Raw genomic sequence first — 17,158 nt, 5'->3', positions numbered from 1 at the left:
TTTCCAAATAAAGGCATGTCTGAAACAGGAGTTAAGCCTCCAACTGCCGGGCCTTAAAGAAAGGACCTTTTACCCATGGATTGAAATGAGGTGATTTATCTGCAACAAACTGCTCCTTCCCCATCCCCTTCTCTTTCTCAAATTAGGTGAAAAAGTTGCTTTAAAATTTAAATCACACAAACTGCATGTTTTACACTCACGGTCTCTGGCAGGCAGTTTGGGAGCCTAACCATCAGGCCTTGAGTCACCCCAAACTTATTAAAATGTCCAGTCTATATATTTTATTATACATTTAGAGCAGGTTAAACAGAAAATATTCCTGTTCCTGGCAACCATTTAAGAGTGATCCTTTCCTTGCATATAAGCCCTCACCTGTGTGATGAGTGGGGAAGGTGAATTATTGCTACCTGTAAGGCAAGGTAGTAGTTTGGGTGACTTTGGTTTTTTATTCTTTCTTAAGCCAGCAGTACTCTTTATCATAGTTTAATACAAGTTTGAAGTGGCATAATAGTGTTTAGCTATGTATGATCTAAGCTAACAGGAGGTTGTTAGGAAGAGGTAATTTATTAGACCAGCTGGTATGGGGGGAAAAAATGAGCCAAGCTTGCAGGCACACCAGCACTTCATCAGGTCTGAAATAGAAGCAGCAGATTTCAAGGTTAAACAGAAGTTATGAAAAACTTCTCTGTTTAATCAGACCTGCATTGAACTGCCAAAGATGAGCTTGCTGGTATGATATTCCTTCAGTGGAGGGGGGAGAGTGAGATGATTGTTACACTGTAGAAAGAGATAAGGACTTTGCAACCTGTTAAACAGGGGGAGGCTATAAAAGCTGTACCTGATGAGCTCATGACCATTCTCAGTATCTTGGGGATAGGAAATTTTAGTTCTTTGTCCTGTCTTTGTAAGGTTTTGGTTTTGTAGGATATTTGAGAAACATGATTGCCACATCAGTCATTTGTAGACAAATAGTTGGTTTTATCTAAAGGAACTTACCAGACAAATTCAGTTTCAGACATTCTTTGTGTCAACTGGTTGCCATCCTTAGCCTACACTGCTACCTTAAGAAGTTACTTAACACCCAATTCATATTTGTAAAGATAATGGCAGAAAGAAAAAAACCAAACCACTAAACCTCTATTGTTTATTGGGTTTTTTCTAAGCACAAAGTATTTACTTCTAAAATCTGATCAAATCTGTTCTAACATGAAGCCCTGAATGCTAGTGGGCTTTTTAAAAATCTATTCTTTTCCTCAAGCAGAAGCCAAATTCAGAGTTGAAATGTTTTAAAAAAAAAAAAGGTTTCAAGGCTTTGTACAATAACAGATGCTTTACTTGTGCTGCTATCAGAGTTGGCAATGTGCTGTTTCTAAGATTTGAGTTAGGTTGTGTTATCAATGTGGTTTCAGTACAGATCTGATGATGCACTCACTGTCAATATGTATTGGACTGTACACTGTGGAGAGCAGAGGAGAACTATCTGGTAGTCTTTAGAAAAAGCTTTTCAATGTTTTTCTGTAGTGCTGTATCCTAAATTGATAAATATTGTAGTTAAATCAATGTCAGATTAAATGTGTTAAAGTAGAAGTCACAATCTTTTCGCTTGCTCATCTGACTTCTTAGTTATGTTTGATGGGCTCTCTGTACAAATGCCCTCTAAATTAACCTCTGTGTGTATTTTAAAGTTATAGTATCTGCCTTTATCATGCAAGACTGACTTTCAGTATCACTTATAATGGTCAAAACAATTGATGCTGTTGGAGTGGTGTCAGGAGTCCCAGGAAGCTGCCGGTTCATTTTTCTGAGTCCCACTGCTGTATGTTAGAAGGGCAGAGCTGTTTACTCAGCTGTGTCCTGTTAGTGTGGCAGGGGCTGGATAGGTAACCCTGGAATTTAACCTAAGCCCTGGGTAGGTGGAGGAGGTCAGAAAAGCTTCATTTAATTCAGATAAATTACTTGCCAGGAAGGGGTGTAGCTGTGCTAGCATTTGTCTTTCTCTGCCAGAAGACAGCTTCCTCCAACCTGCTGAACCAACAATTTGAAAAATGTTGTCAGATATTGGGAGCAGTTACACAGCAAGTGGGATATACTGAGGGAGAGATTGCAGCATCTTCTATGATCCTTGATGTTGTAGGGTATGGCATGAAGTATGTTAAAATATCCCTTTCATGGGGTGATTGTGTCACATGGAACTAAGGTTTTTGTGGTTTGCTCTCAAATTTGTCAAGAATTTACCTGTAATTAGTTGTGAATGCCCTCCCCCACTACCACTGTAGCAGTATTACCACTTTAGTAACCTGTCTAATGAGTCTCAAAAATATCCTGAAAACCTAAGATGGACACCAGATCACCCTAAGACTGGTCTTGAGGGATTGGTGGTATTGAGTATGGCCTCTCTGTAGCAAGTTCACAGGGAAGGTAATATCAGAGGCTAAAACTAATATATTGTTTTAATACTTGACCAAAAAGGAGTAGCAGTATTAGACTGATATGTGGTGTGGAACAAGTTACCCAAAAACTGTAATCTACTAGAGCTTAATGGAGTGTGATGGCTCAGTTCTAACAGATATGGGTTTTGTAGATTGTAAGTAGCTTTTATTTATGGCAGAGGTAGCCAGCATGCTCCATAAAGTTGAAATGAGTATTTCTAGGACTCCATTCTGATTAATTAATAATAACAGTGCTTGGAAAGAGAGAGAAATAGCTGGCATAACACTTGATGGGATTAAAAATGGGAAGGGGAAAAAAGTTAATTGAAGCAATTTCAGTAGATGGAAATGGGTTAACTATATATTCTTCTAATACAATTGGACCCCAAATCTGTTTGAGATCTTCTTTCCAACCCCTATCTCTTCGTAAGTGTAAGTGAAGGAAGCAAAAGGCCTGTTACAGTCTCCAAATTTAAAAACTGAAAAATTCTGTATGAAGCCCACACTTGTTTATTTTTGACACAATAGAGAATATTAAAGAGGAAGAAAGAGCCAGTGAACAGAAGCATTTAAGCCCTGTAGATAAGGAAATAGAAATAAAATGTCAGTTTTATTTTTGTGTAGTGAGGGATAAATTTGTTACAGTATTTAACAATCTTTGCTATTGGGTGTTCCTGTTAAGGTATTTTCCACAAAGTAGTGATCGTGGAACACCCTCAGAGGTTTGCTTCACCCATTCGAAAAAGAAATACAACTAACAGTATGACTTGCACAGAAAAAAACTTTTGAAACAAAACACGAGAGCGGTCCACACTAAATGTAGGTTTCTGGCATTCCTGGAGCTGATTCACCTTGGCATCCCTCAGTTTACTCCTTTTACTCCTCCCTGCCTTTCTGTTTTTGGAAGTAATTTTTCAAGCTTACCAGCTTGCCTGACTTCTGCTTTTCTTTGCATCCTGATTGCAAGACAAAATGTTGGATAGGTGAGTTGTGTGTTTATTCTGACATAAAATTTTCTTATAGTCAATAGATGAAAAAAAAATCTAAAAAAACCCCATCCCAACCAACCAACTTTTTTTTTCCCTGTAAAATCCAGTTTCTATGCAGGTGTGTTTTACACACCCACAGACCCCTGAAATACTAGAAACTGGATGCTCTCACACTGTTCCTCATAATTACTTGCAAGAAATAATGATAATATTTAGCCAAAAAAAGCTCTCAAAAAAGGAAGAATTTACATATGCCAAATTATTTAATAGGATACTTTCACACATATGCACACATTCCCTTGAGGCAAGAAAGTGAGAATTTGACTATAAAAATGAAATTACGCTTTCCAAGTGAAATCCCTATATCGTGTCATCACTAGAGCTAGTTTTGTTCAGCCTTCATTAAATAGCATTCTAGTGCTCCAGATCTCCTTGGATAGGATTTTGTTCTTTTCCTGCATACTGTGATCTAATGCAACTCCTGGACTCACTCCAGTCTATGCTGACTTTACATCTAGACTTTGGGTATAAGCTGCTGATTATGGCTTCAAACTTCTCAGGAAACAAAAATAAAAGAGCTCAAGAAAATATTGCAGCTTTTCACAGTGATCTCATGCATGGCCACATGCTGTCAGGAATTTAAAGTTTCTTGTGCTGGGTTTTAATGCAGGCATACTTTCCATGGCAGTCTGAAATACTGCTGCAGTTTGACTTACAGCCACTGGCAAACAGTATATTTACAAGATAGTCTGAATGTCCTAAAATGTAGCCTTCACTGAGCCTTTTTTTGTTGTTGTTTTTTTACTTGACTATTTATGAACTTGATTTTTTTAAGTCAAAGCAATCTATGTGTATGCTCAACTGCAATACAAATCATTAAATTATTTAGAGAAGCTGCTGGATTATTTAACTCTTCCACTGCTGTATTTTATTCATCTTTTCCATTAGCACTTAAAAATCAGGTCAGGTATAGAAAGCCAGTGAGAAAAACAAGCATCTTGCTTGGACTTCAAAATCCTTTGTGTGGAATGCAGATTTAGAACTTAGTAGTAAATATGCCAGTAGTGCTGGTGGGCTGAAATGGAGTTCCCAAATGGCTCCCAGAGGCTCCCTGCTGGAGGAAGAACTGTCTTCATGCCATAAGAATACTTTTCTGTAGACTCCGTGGGCAGGACCCTGTGCTAACAGTAAACTTGGTGCATGGATTTCATATGGGTCTGCCCAGTACATGCTCTGTCAAGGTGCTGAAGCTCATGAACAGCTGCCTTTCATGGCTTGAATCACAAACTCTGGGTCCAGCCTTTATGGTGCCTGTGAGGATGATGGGGGATTTAACAGTGAAGCTTCTTAGGGTCCCCATACCCCAAAATTCCCCAAAGCTTGCAACATCTCATTTCTCCTGAGAACTGCAAGGTCCTGGGTTTGGAGACCAGTGTGGGTGGCACAGAGCAGTCTTACTGCAGAACTTACCCCATTTCCCTGCTGGGTTTTGCAGCCCCTCCTGAGCTCTGTGCTGCTGTGGCCGCTGAACATCAGCTGAGCATCAGGCTGTCTTCACACGTCAGGGCCCTAGGGATTGATCATTCTATAGCATCACCTGGCACAGGGCTGTGTCCCACAGTGCTTGGAAGCATTGTGCCGTGTGTGGGTGTGTGTGTGTGTGATTTTGATGATTATGCACTGTTCCTCAGCAGTGGTTTTGCCTCACTTTTAGACAAATACCTTGCAAGGCAAGGTATTTTTTCTTTGCCTTGCAAGAATCTAGTCCAACCCCCTTTCTGTAACTGGCTGCTGGTGTATTACTTTAACAACCAATGGCCATCAAGACTTTGAGGGAGTCCATTCTTTCCAGCTCTTAATTTGTTCAAGCTGCCTGTCTTTTCTCTCTTTTAAGGGCTGTCTCTTTCCATTACACATGCTTAGTGCCTCTCTTCAAACAGCGCAGCATTCCTTTGATGCTATTCATGGGACAAACAAGTGGACTGATGACGGAATTTACCTGCAAGAGTATCAGCATGCTTACACTATGACCTTCTGGTTGTTGGCCTGCTCTGTAGTGTGCTGCTGAAGTTAAGCTTTGTGCACTGCAGTTGGTTCAACTAGTTTCACATGATCAGTTCTCTCCTAATAAAGTGTGCTATGTTGGACAGACCTTTACTGAAATCTCCTGGAGAAGGAAAACAAAACCCTTCTCAAAAAAGTGGCCAGGTTTCTGCAGGGGATGAAATGAAGTGCATTAAGAGAGCCAGTGAGGAGACTGGGTCTCTAATGGGAGAATATGCAGTGGGAGCTGGAGAAGAGCCAGGGGAGAAGTGGAAGTACATTTGGAAACACTGAAGAATAGAAATGCAGTGGGATTACCCATAGGATGGGATACAGAAGGAAGGGGGAATCACAGAATAACGAGGTTGGAAGAGACCTCTGAGATCGAGTCTAACCCATGTCCTAACACCTTAACCTAGACTATGGCACCAAGTGCCATGTCCAGTCTTTTTTTAAACACATCCAGAGATGGAAGTATGCAAAAAGCAGCAGAAGTAAAATCAGAAGTGAGGGATTGGCAAGGATGAGAGCTGGGAGGCTAAAAGGAGTCTGGGAACGGTGGTTGTAGTCTTGGGAAGATGAACTTTGGGGCAAATGCAGCTGAACTCCTCCCATGTGTCAGTAAAAGCTGTGGTGTGGCTGAGCCCTTCTTGCCAGCCATCACATGGGCATCAATATTGCACCAGCCTTGGAGGCTGTTCCCTGTATGCTCATGAAATGGCTCTGGGAACCTGGACTATAACAAACCTCTTGGCTCCCCAAGCAACTGCCCCTGTTCTTTAATTTGTAGGCTGTTTTCTGTGCTCACTTCATTTCATTTTGACAAAGTCACGATGTTTTACTTTTGAGTTTGAACTGACCATCTGTATACCGGGGAAGAACACCTCCCTGTTACCTCACTGAAACCCCATCTGTCTTCTCAGTGAATGTGTGCCTGCAGCACATAACTGGTGATTACATGGTGCATGTGTTTCCTCTCGTGTGACCGAGAGCTGGGGTGGCAGCTGATTCTTGTAAGGTCACTGGAGGAGGTGGCCTCTTTGGGGGACTGAGTGTGGAAAATATTCTTCAGCCTTGATTTAAGCAGAGGTCTTACGTGAGCCATTATTCTGTTCTTTCAGCATCACCTTTGATATGCATAGATTTTGCTGAAATTGCTTTTCTAGCCTGTTCTTGAAGAATTCAGTGAGAACTTTATAGCTCTGCACCAGTCAGGTTTAGCTGAGTACAGTGACTGTTTTGTCCTGCGCAGTGAAAAAGCCAGGCTTCTTCGTGAGGGTGAGTCACGTGTCAGAAGTCACAGACTTCGTGAGGTCACCTTCCCTACCACTTAGGTATCCTTTTGCATTTAAAATATCCAGAATCAGATTTTGAAAAATTTTAATTCTACTTTTCCCCCCCATCTTTAGCACAGGGGAGGAGATACTGCTGTATTTCCAAATTTCTTTCCTGAAGCCTGTCTTGGAATTTATAATGTCCGTGAGCAAAGATGGAACATAGCAGTGTTAAAATGGAGAAAAGTCAGCTGTAACATTATCTCCCATTTAAAATTAAAACTGTGAAAGCATAAAAGCATTCAAAAGCCTTTGCTCATGTGCAGTTACACAAACGGTCCTAAATTAACTGCACAAATAATAACAGGTCAAATAAGCCATAACCTGTGAGGGTGTCAGTGTTCTCTTCTGGATGTGCCTAATTATTGAGATTCTCCTTTTAACCTAGAGGAGAAGTAGTGTTCCCCGGTACTTTGGATTTGTCAGTGTGTATTCAGAGAGACTTGAAACGAATGGGTGAACCCATTTGCTCTAGCAAGTAGTGCAAGTCCAATCGCTTTTCTCTCATCCCAGCCTGGAAGTCTATGAAGTGTCTGTGAAATGTGACTGACTTTCATAGTTCAGGGCTATCTTGACTTCTTCCTAAAACTCTTAACAGGTCTAATGCACGCACAGCACTTCTTCTCATTCTTGCGTATTGTTTAGTTTCCTCCAGCATTCATTATTGATATTCATAAGAGCATGCCGTGCTGCTGATCTAAGCAAATTGGACACAAAGTGAACTGGCTTATTTTAGGACTTACCTTTGTGTAATCATGTCTGACTGGCCCTTTTTTGAATGTGTGTGCCCCATTTCTTTGTATAAGTGAAGTGTATTTTGGGTGAGAATAGACTTTGAGCAGAAAGTCAGCAATTCTGAGCCAAGATCTGTGTGTGCACCTGGGCACAGCTTCAGCCCAGAATTATAATGGCTAAGCTTACAGACTGTCAGCTGTTTTTCTAAAATGCACTATTTTAAGAGAGAATGGGCTATATATTTTATCCGTTTTAATTATAATAGTGTGAACCTCAGGTTCTTAGCAGGAACAGGACATAACTGTGTAGCTTGATTACTTCAGTGGGGTGATAATCATAGTTTAGTTTTATTCCATGTGCTCAAGAGAATCATGTGATAATACATCATTATTTCTGGAAGTATTAGGTAGGTATTCAAACCTTACAAGATGGTTTTGATGAAGGATGGAAATGCACTGTCTGTACAGACCTGAAGGAAAAAGCCACTGTGAGTGGCCCCTCGCAGGGGTCTTGTGGCAGTGCTGTGGTAGGAGGTGACCTATGCTGCTGTCTGCCAGCTCTAACCGCAGAGAGGTCTCGTGGCTTTCCTCACAGACTGTGCTGAGAAAGAGGATAGGACAGTATCCAAATCTAGCATCTTGAAGTTGCTTTAGGAGACGTATAAAGGAGAAAATAGACTGACTCACAAGGGAAGCAGCAGCAGCAGCAGAATTTTTTTATTTGGCCAGATAGCTATTTTTGTGGAGGGTAAGTCATTACTTTTGAAGCCATCTGTCTGAACTGCAGTGAATCTCACCATAACTGATCGAGAGTAATAAATAATTAAATAGTAGTGCTCAAATGAGTATCTCTACCCTGCTTTCATCTAGTTCCCTTGGTTCTGGCGTTTGACAAGTACCTGTCTGCTGCCTTGGAGCTGTGAAGGTGGCTGTTCGTACCTGCGCCGCTGCCCTACTTTCGCGCAATTCATGCAGTGAGAAACCTGATTATTTTTTCAGTCTGATGGTCCTACAGTGTGCTGTTGTGGAAACTGTACCTGAACTCCCTGCAGTTTCATGCTGCCTGTGGTGAAACCGAAGCGTGTCCCCCTCAGCTGTGAGCGGTGGCTGGGCTCAGCCTCCCGAGCAGCGCTGATGCGCCGTGGCTCTGCGAGCGCAGGGGTGGCAGAGCGGTGCCCCGGAGCGGAGGAGGGCTGGAGGCTCCAGCTGCCTCCGGCTCGCAAGGTAAACACGGGGTGACCTATAAGCCAGCCAGTCAACTCGCGCCTGGCCTTATTAGGCAAGCTGCGGAGCCGTGTCTGGGGACGGAACATGCTGGATGAGACGCGCAGCCCAGAAGGGATCCAGCGCAGACCCCGGGAGATACGACCCAGTACTGCGGCGCTGACAGCGAGCTGCTGCTGCCTGAGCCCGGCTGTCAGAGACGCTGCACTCTGCCTGGCAAATATCAAGAATTATGCTAGAGGTGGCTTTAAAAAGTGAAATCCTTTAGTGTAAATGTTAGTAGCTCTGGTTCTCTTCCTGGCGTGTTTTAAATGTGCTCGGTTATAACCTTAGGACTCCAGTTCACACTGTCAAGTCCATGCACTGAAACACTTTGTGGGGGCCTTTGCTGGGAAGTGCGTTTGCGTTCCTTGCGCTGCTGGCTTTCAGAGGAATACCTGGACTAAGAGGAACTAATTTATTTATTAATTATGACTTTGGAACTTGTTTCTCCTCTCTTATTATGCAGTTTTATGCCCTTTATTGGAAAACTGATTTTTACTGGCTAAAGCAATTATCTTGCTCCCAGAAGGGGAATATTGGCACCCACTGTCTGTGGGCAGACCAGGACTAAGCTAGGTTGCTTCATACCCATCTCATTAAAACTGACTTTTGCATGGAAGAAGCCTTAAAAAAAGTACTTACGTTTTCCCTTTAGTATAATCTCCATAGATTTAGACAAACAGATGCTGTGTAAACTTTCCCAGACAGCTCTGGGGAGGCTCTTCAGATCTGTGTGATTAACTCCCTGGTACCCCCCTGCTCACCAAGAATGTTGGTGATTTTTGCAGGGGCCTAGGGAGTGAATGAGAGCAATAAGGAGAAAAATGCCATAGCTGCCATGAATTTAAATCCGCTCTCTAGAGAACAGACTCCAGAACTGCAGCTTCACTGGGTTAGATTTTCTTTCCTCATTAATTTTTGCTTAGCCATGCTGGTTGCAAATTGAGCCTGGTACATGTGCCTTTTTCATAGTGCAGTGACAGTACTTGTAGTCAAGCTCTCCTACCTTGACCGTCAGCTTTTGAATAAAGCATACATTTTTTCTTTATTTCCTTCAATAAATATTTAATTTTCTGAGGAAGCATTGCAACATGCTATAAACAGGATGGGAGCTGGGGTCGTGGGTTTCTTGTCTGCAATGTTGCTGTCTGCCTGAGGCTTGTAAGTTAGTTATATTTCAAAAAGTTGTATTTCAAGGTAAGAATGCAGGGATAGGATGTGGCCTGTGAAATATCACATCACAGTGGTAAACAAAATTGCTGTTTTCCTTAGATGACTATCACGAAGAGCCAAAGAACTTTGTTATAAATTCTTCCTTGGGGTATGCGTGCCTCTCTCTGCTCCCTTTTTGGGCTTTTACACGCATGCAGCGGTAGCAGTGCAGAGGTGGTCAAGAGCAACCAGGAGAAAACTCCATAGTGTGGCAGGGCTTTTTGTGTCACCTAACTGCATGGGGCCACTTGCTGCTCCAGGCAAGAAGACGGCCTCGGGCTGGTTGCAGACACTAGAAGTGTCAGAAGATGGGGAACCCATCCTAGAAACCCTGGCTGCTTGTTTGAAAGACAGGAGTTTTACAGTCTCCCAGCAGCAGTGTAAGCCCATGGTCACCCCAGCAGCAAAGCTCTCATTCACTGCAATAGCAAAGGAGAAGCTGTTGCTTCATGACTCCAGTGAAGGATATCCACAGAGCTGTGACTAACCCTGTGCCTTCACAGTCTGAGCTGCAGCTACTTCACAGAGAGCTGTGGTGTGAAGCACTCTCCAGTGTTGTTTTGCTGGGTAAAACGCCACGTCTCCTCAAAGTCCTTGAGCTGTTTAATGATTTAGATTGTCTGTATTGCTGGGAGGTGCGTTCTCTTCCAGCCATTTGCTCAGTCCAGAAATGGCCGTGTTCACGCGTGACGTGTTCTGTTACTGCTTCAGGCCCAGAGACAAATAGGTGTGACTGAATTCAGATAATGTGCCCCACTGATAGATCTGATTGCCACATGTGGAAAGGGCATGTGGCCTTTGGAATTCCTTGAAGGAGCCCCTCTAGACTGATCCTAAAGAGGAAAACCTTGGACATTTTTAATTATGCTGCAGTCTTGCCATGCAGTTTTGCGAACAGTGATATGAGAGGTAGGGATGTCACGGAATGTTAGATTCATGTTCCTTATTCTGAAAATATGTTGCAAAACTGAAACGTACCAAAATTTCCTTTTAGGAGTAATTAATTGCTGAAATTAATGAGTTGAGTGAAATCTGAAATAGTAATCTGGAGATTTGAAGGGGAATTTTAGTGTGTGTACAAAAATACCTGTTGTTCTCCCTTCTCCTAGAGCACATGACTGAACAGACCATCCATATTCTTTCAACACATTTTGTACTATAAACCTCAGTCCCCTTTATATTTTTTTTATTATTAATCAGCTTTTTTCATCTTTTTGCATATGACCTGTTTTAAAGGACACTACACAAACAACACAGTGCTGAAATTATCTGAAGACTTGTCCAAAACACAATCACTGGCCAAACATAAATCTTTTTGCCAGGATGGTTATTTGGAAAGGATTATGTTTGCTTTCTGCTGGAGTGATGACACTATGTCAGGAAACTACCCTATTTTTAAAGTTCATACAAATGGCCTTCATTTAAGAAATGAGAAATTACCACTTGCCCACATACATGGGGTTTGGTTGGAGAAGACAGCCCTGACTGGCATTGCCAACCCAGAATACGTACTGTGATTGCAAGCTGGGCTGCTGGGACATGACTCGAGCTGTTAAGTGATTGTACTACTGAAGTAATCTTCTGGGAGATTTTCGACTTGCCCTTCAGCTTTGGGCTGACTTACTTCTTGAACAACTTGGCAGAAATTGCTGGAGAGTGGGAGGAAGGGGAAATAAGAAAAGGGAGTGCCTTGCCAGTTTCCTTTGGAAAGATATGCCTGCATGCCAAAAACTGACTGGGTGGCATGGGATAGGTGAGAAGCCTGCAGCCTGGAAGGGGAGGTCAGATGGACTGATGGAAAAGAGTAGTCTGCTTTAGCCCAGTCCTCTGACCTTCATTCCTACAATCATCCACAGCATCTCAGATCTTGGCATAGCTCGTTTTGACTAGCTATTCCAAGGTGTTCACGTTGCCCAGAAGAGCAGTTGAATAAAATTTGTGAGCTCCTTTAGATCTCTACTCATGAAGAGTGGATGAAAATATGATTTCATCATTACATTTATACAGATCATCTCAGTTTTCTGTGTTGCTCAGATTCCTGTTTACCTAACTAGCACATTTGCAGAAAGTTTCATGCAGTCACTGTGGGATTTCTTTCCTCTGCATCGTTGGTTTCTTTAAAATTTTATTTTATTTTTAGGTTTTCTTCAAACAGTTGTCATGGGCTTCTTTGATTTTTGCTTTTATGATATCTGCAAGTCACAACAAAGTATCGACTTCTCTTTATCACTTCTAAACACTTCTAAATATAAATTCATAAGTGATCAAAATTAAAGAGGAAAAAAGGCCTGATCTTGGTGGGACCTGGTTCATAACTCCTCAGTGTTTTGGGGCTGGCAGCCCTGTAAATTGGGAACCGTCTTGCAAGTCATTTAAACTCCAGCTTTGATTAGAGCTATTAGTTTTGCCAGACAAAAGGAAGATATTTTCCTTCTCTTCCTGTGGGAAGCTTCAGAACAACATTTAACTGCCAGCTGGTCTTTCATGAGCAGTCTCAGATTTGAAATGTATACATGCTTAACCTCGAGCTCTAAGCGCAGATGACTGCAAACTTAGCTTCCCTCTGGGCTGCCCCCCTTTCTGATGGCTGAACTGTTGTTCTCTCTTTGTTTGCTTATGTTGGAGGCTGCTAATGCTCAAGAATTAATGATGGCAGAGGGGGAGACAAGAACATTACTACCGATTTGTAACACAGCCTTTATAGCCAAACGTAGTTTGGCTGAGTGTTCTTGTAGGTTCTGGAGACTGGATCATTTTTGAAGGACAAACTGCTCTTCCTCCTTTCCTCATCAAATATTTGGAGATTATTTTCTTTTCCTCTGGGAAGGATTTGCTCTTAAACCTGCTGTTTTCAAACAAGCAGCAAAATGCTAAATCCGAGACTTCTTTTCTTTATACCGTTGCTTAACTCTGCTGACTTACTGGTTTTGCACCCTTAATTTTTTTCTCCACTTCCAAAGTTGGTTAAGGGCCAGCACAGAGACTTCTCTTGTGATAGGTGATCCGTTTTTGATGAAAAGGAGAGACAGAAGCGGTCAGTTACCAACAGTTAAATATTCTCAACAAGCTGTGTGAAGTGCATAGCATTGCTGTAGCACCCTAAGGCTCCAGCATCTCAGAGCTTGAAGAGTTTTAATATTGGAAGCAGTGTTGGCACATACCCCTTATCTTGAATCAATGCTGAATGTACTCTGGGGTTGCAGATTCTGCACAGCAGCACAGTTTCAGTATTAACAGCAGTGACATTAATGTTAAATCATAGGTACTGTGCACAGAGCAATGGCTGGTGATCACCTTCCAACCTAACATGAAGAGATCTTTAAATCAAGCTCTAGGTATTTTTGTGAAGAACTTGATAGAGATGGTTTTTTTATTGAATATTTTACTTTCCACTATAATAACTCTCTTTGGTCCCATGAGGTAGCCCCTGGATTCTTGACCTGCCAGCTGTATATAGGAGGAAAAGGAGTCCTATTTGCACCAAAGCCTATCACAGATATTTCTTCCCAGGTGGTAGCCAGACCAGTTGGAGAGACTGGCTTCTTACTGTGTACTGTAGGTAGAATCTGAACAGCATAAGCAAAAACCCATTTAAAAATTACACAGTTGTGAAAGGCACTCCAGAGTTTTCCTGTCTTTCTGCAGCTCCATGTGCTTTCCCTTCTGCACCTCATTCACCAGGAGGATGCTGAGGACAAAATGTCGGGGATGATGTATTGCAGAGGAGGGAGGGAGCCTGACCCCTCCCTCCACAAATACAAATGTACCCCTCCTGTCTGTTGTAGGGGACATTGCCTGGCAGAGGGGTGACATTTGAGCTGAGCTCACGTCTTTTGTTAGCCAGAAAGCTTGATCCCTTTCCTGATCATAAGTTCCTGTGCCTTTTTCTTTGTTCTGGCACCTCCTGAAAAGCATACCCAGCAAAACCAAAAGGGAATATTTACTGCCATTTTAGTCATCAGGCTGGGTCAGTAGGGGAGCAGGACATAGCAGAGGTCCTGCAGCAGAAGGAATGATGGGTAGGACTGTCTTTCTTGGCAGACTTGAGCTATTGCATCAGCTCAGCTGTCAAGTCTAACTTCTGCTTCAACCTTGCTAAAGATTGTAGGCACAAAATGAGTCAAATGAGTGATGTTTACCTGCTCTTTATGAGAAACTTCCCTTACTGTGTACCAGATGAGTTACAGGTGCTTAAAAACGCTACAGGTAATAACACCTCTATTCATAAGATCAGGTAAACAGTCTTCACACAAGCAGGGTTGAGAAAGAAATAGGGTTTTTTTCAGAGCAGGGTGTCCAGAATTTCCCCATTAGCTGTACTAGCAGCTGCTTTGTTAGTTCTGCCCCATCTCATTTTTGTGTTTTAAGCACACCTGCACTTATGCCTAGGACATAAAGCCCCAGATTTTCAGGTTAATTGCAGATTTGGACTAGTGTCAACAGATTACATTTTTTGTATATATTAAGCTCAAGTAAATGGAGGCCTTCACATCTGGCCAAGAGTGCACAGCAGTGTTGGTTTGTGTTCTCTTGGTAGGGCTGGGAGTAGTTAGAATTAAACATGAGACGTAGCAAAGTTACAGGCAAAGAAAAAAATGTGGTGTGTACCATCAAATATTTCTGAACAGAGAATGTTACTGGATGAGTCAGAGGCTTCAAGGCCATGTTCCCTGTGTTGGGTGACTCTTGTTCCAGGGAGCTCTGGACTGTTGAAAGATCAGCTAAGAAAAGGTGCTTTGGTTAGAGTGACTGCAACATTATTCATGTTTTTTAAAATAAATAGATTAAAACAAATAGCAGGTGCATTAGACCAGATGGAATGCATGTTCTTCTATCCATTGCAATAACTTGTTAGTATGAAAAACAGTGTTTTGATGACCTAGATAGGCTAAATACTTCATGATGGGCCAACAGCCATTAATAGGTTGTTGATAGAGTATATTTTTCACTTGTGGTTATGCAGTCTCTTTCACAGCATCATTGCTCATACCTTGTCTGTACGTTGAGGTTCCTAGCATAGATCAGGGTTCTGTTGTACCAGGTATCACAAAACCAGGTAAGAATAGTCAAGAACTTCAGTCTTGTGTTTCTAGTCTACCTTTTCATGGTCCTGACAGCCCCAGTCCTGTGGTGAGCTTTCTACTCATAGAATCATAAAATGGTTTGGAATGGAAGGGACCTTAAGGATCATCTCATTCCAACCCCCATGCCAGGACACCAACCAGACCAGGTTGCTCAAAGCCCCATACAGCCTGGCCTTCAACACTTCCAGGGATGGGACATACTCAGCTTCACTGGAGAACCTGTTCCAGGGCCTCGCCACCCTCACAGTAAAGAAATTCTTCCTAATATGTACACCTACCCCTCCTCAGCCTAAAGCCATTACCCCTTGTCCTATCTACAGGTCCTTGTAAAGTGCCTTTCCTGCTCTCTTGTAGCCCCCTTTAGGTACTGGAAAGTGCTCTAAGATCTTCCTGTAGCCTTCTCTTCTCCAGGCTGAACCACCCCACTCTCTCAGCCTGTAATACTGATAGTAGCTGAAATCTTTTGGAAGGGAAGAAGTCTGTTGGAGGGAGGCTGATAGACTTCCCTATTTGTTTGGATGGGGTTAAGTGCATGGACCTGTTTCAGTCACATATTTAGTGCTTCTTTGTGTCTGTATTTGACCATCAGGTAGTTCAGTGTGGACGACTGAGCCAGGGTTATTGCACCATTGCAAACAAATATTTCCAGACTTTCAAAATTAACTAAAAGGGTTCCAACTCTTCAATCCAAAATCCATCAAATCTGTTTAATGGAAAAAAAAAAAAAAAAAAGGTAGCTAGACAGTACTTTCGTGCAATTTTTCACCTTCTGTCTCGAATTAAAATATTTGGAGCTGTGGTGTCTGTTCTTAAATCCCTACCCCCACCAGTAATTTTGCTCATATGTTATCCATAAATCTTGTCTGTTTTAAATGTTCCAACTAATAGTTAGGCAAAACATTTAAGCATAATGCTATGATTATCAGAGTCCATTTTTTGGCAGCCTGGGTGCTGTTTTTCTTAAGTAAGCACTGCAGTTTATCCTGATTAGAGATATGAAGGAATTATTCCTCTTCTCAACATTTTTTCTTGTTGCTGTTGTTGGGGTATTTTTGTTTGGTTGGTTTCTTAATATGAGGATTTAGGGGTTTTGCATTCATTTTGCAGGAATATAATGTGTGATTTGGCTGTATCTTTGAAGTGGTAATATTATAAATCTCCCAATCACCATTGCCCAATCTGTTTTAGCATTCATGTGCCTAATTTCTATTTGTAATCTGATTACTGGCTTGAGCTGCTCCGGCTTGCAGCCTATTGCTATGCATTTACTGTACTCCCTGGGACGCGATAGCCTGACAGCTCCAGTCCTGTGCTATGAAAAATCTCTCCACGATATTGCTAAGACAGGCCTAAGGGCTGTGGCTGGTTGAGAATTAGCTGCTATTGTAGTTTCTCTTTGCCGAATCCTTTGTTTGTGCAACCATGTTCAGAAATCCTTGGATCTCCAGCTATGTGGGAAATGTTAAATACTCTGAGGAGCAAGGTAAGAGTTCCAAGTAGATAAAAGAAAATGCAGTTTGTGTGTGTTTAATCTCTCGTATATATGTGTGCATGTGTAAATATTGTTTGACTGGCTCTCCTGCAGCTGCATTAGGTACTTTAGCAATCAGTATGCATTTAGTCACCTAGGCTATTTTGTTATTTCCTAAAGGACACTTTTGAAAGATCCGATTAGATGGATCTTTTAATTAGCTTAGCATGCCACCGACTTAGGGCCTTTAAATACACTAAGTAACACTGGAAGGTTGCATCTACTTTTTCTTTTTAGAGTCTTCATTTTAAATTTCCTATATATTAAATTATGAATAGTGGTTTTATCCAGTAGTTTGCACCTAAGAGGGAAGGGAACTCGACTGAACAAATGGTTAAACTTGTGAACAAGTCTGATTTATACTTCAGTAAATATACTCTTAATTTTAAATAAAAATATTTAAAACTGCTTTAATGTGATTATGAGAGTGTTTAGAATCCTTCAGTAAAAACCAGAGCAAAATGCTGTTGTAAATATTTTCCTTCTGTCTATCAAGTACTGTGAGGGTGGTTTTTTAATCTTTAAATTAACCATTG

The 17,158-nt window shown here is 41.8% G+C and overlaps 1 protein-coding gene and 1 long non-coding RNA gene across 17 annotated transcripts in view; one reads left to right on the top strand and one right to left on the bottom strand.

The window, feature by feature from the left end:
* SVIL (supervillin) overlaps nucleotides 1-17,158 on the top strand; it is a 100,786-nt gene that overhangs the window by 17,161 nt on the left and 66,467 nt on the right. Inside the window, exon 1 of one of the 16 annotated variants that reach the window (XM_048293921.1) lies at nucleotides 16,361-16,574. The exons of the other annotated variants lie outside the window; for them this stretch is intronic. Coding sequence (XP_048149878.1) covers nucleotides 16,514-16,574 — 61 coding nt within the window. The 5' untranslated portion in view covers nucleotides 16,361-16,513. Of the gene's footprint in view, nucleotides 1-16,360; nucleotides 16,575-17,158 lie in introns of those variants that run through there. 16 annotated transcript variants of the gene reach the window in all.
* On the bottom strand, nucleotides 4,645-8,727 carry LOC125321335. Its single transcript, XR_007201516.1, has 3 exons — nucleotides 8,567-8,727; nucleotides 4,889-4,987; nucleotides 4,645-4,729 (listed from the first exon to the last, which is right to left on the bottom strand). It is a non-coding gene; the product is annotated as an uncharacterized LOC125321335 (long non-coding RNA).

This window comes from Corvus hawaiiensis, chromosome 1 (assembly GCF_020740725.1).
Source record: "Corvus hawaiiensis isolate bCorHaw1 chromosome 1, bCorHaw1.pri.cur, whole genome shotgun sequence".
NCBI lineage: Eukaryota > Metazoa > Chordata > Aves > Passeriformes > Corvidae > Corvus > Corvus hawaiiensis.
The sequence above is the reverse complement of the archived record's forward strand: the minus strand, read 5'-3'. Positions and strand labels throughout refer to the sequence as shown.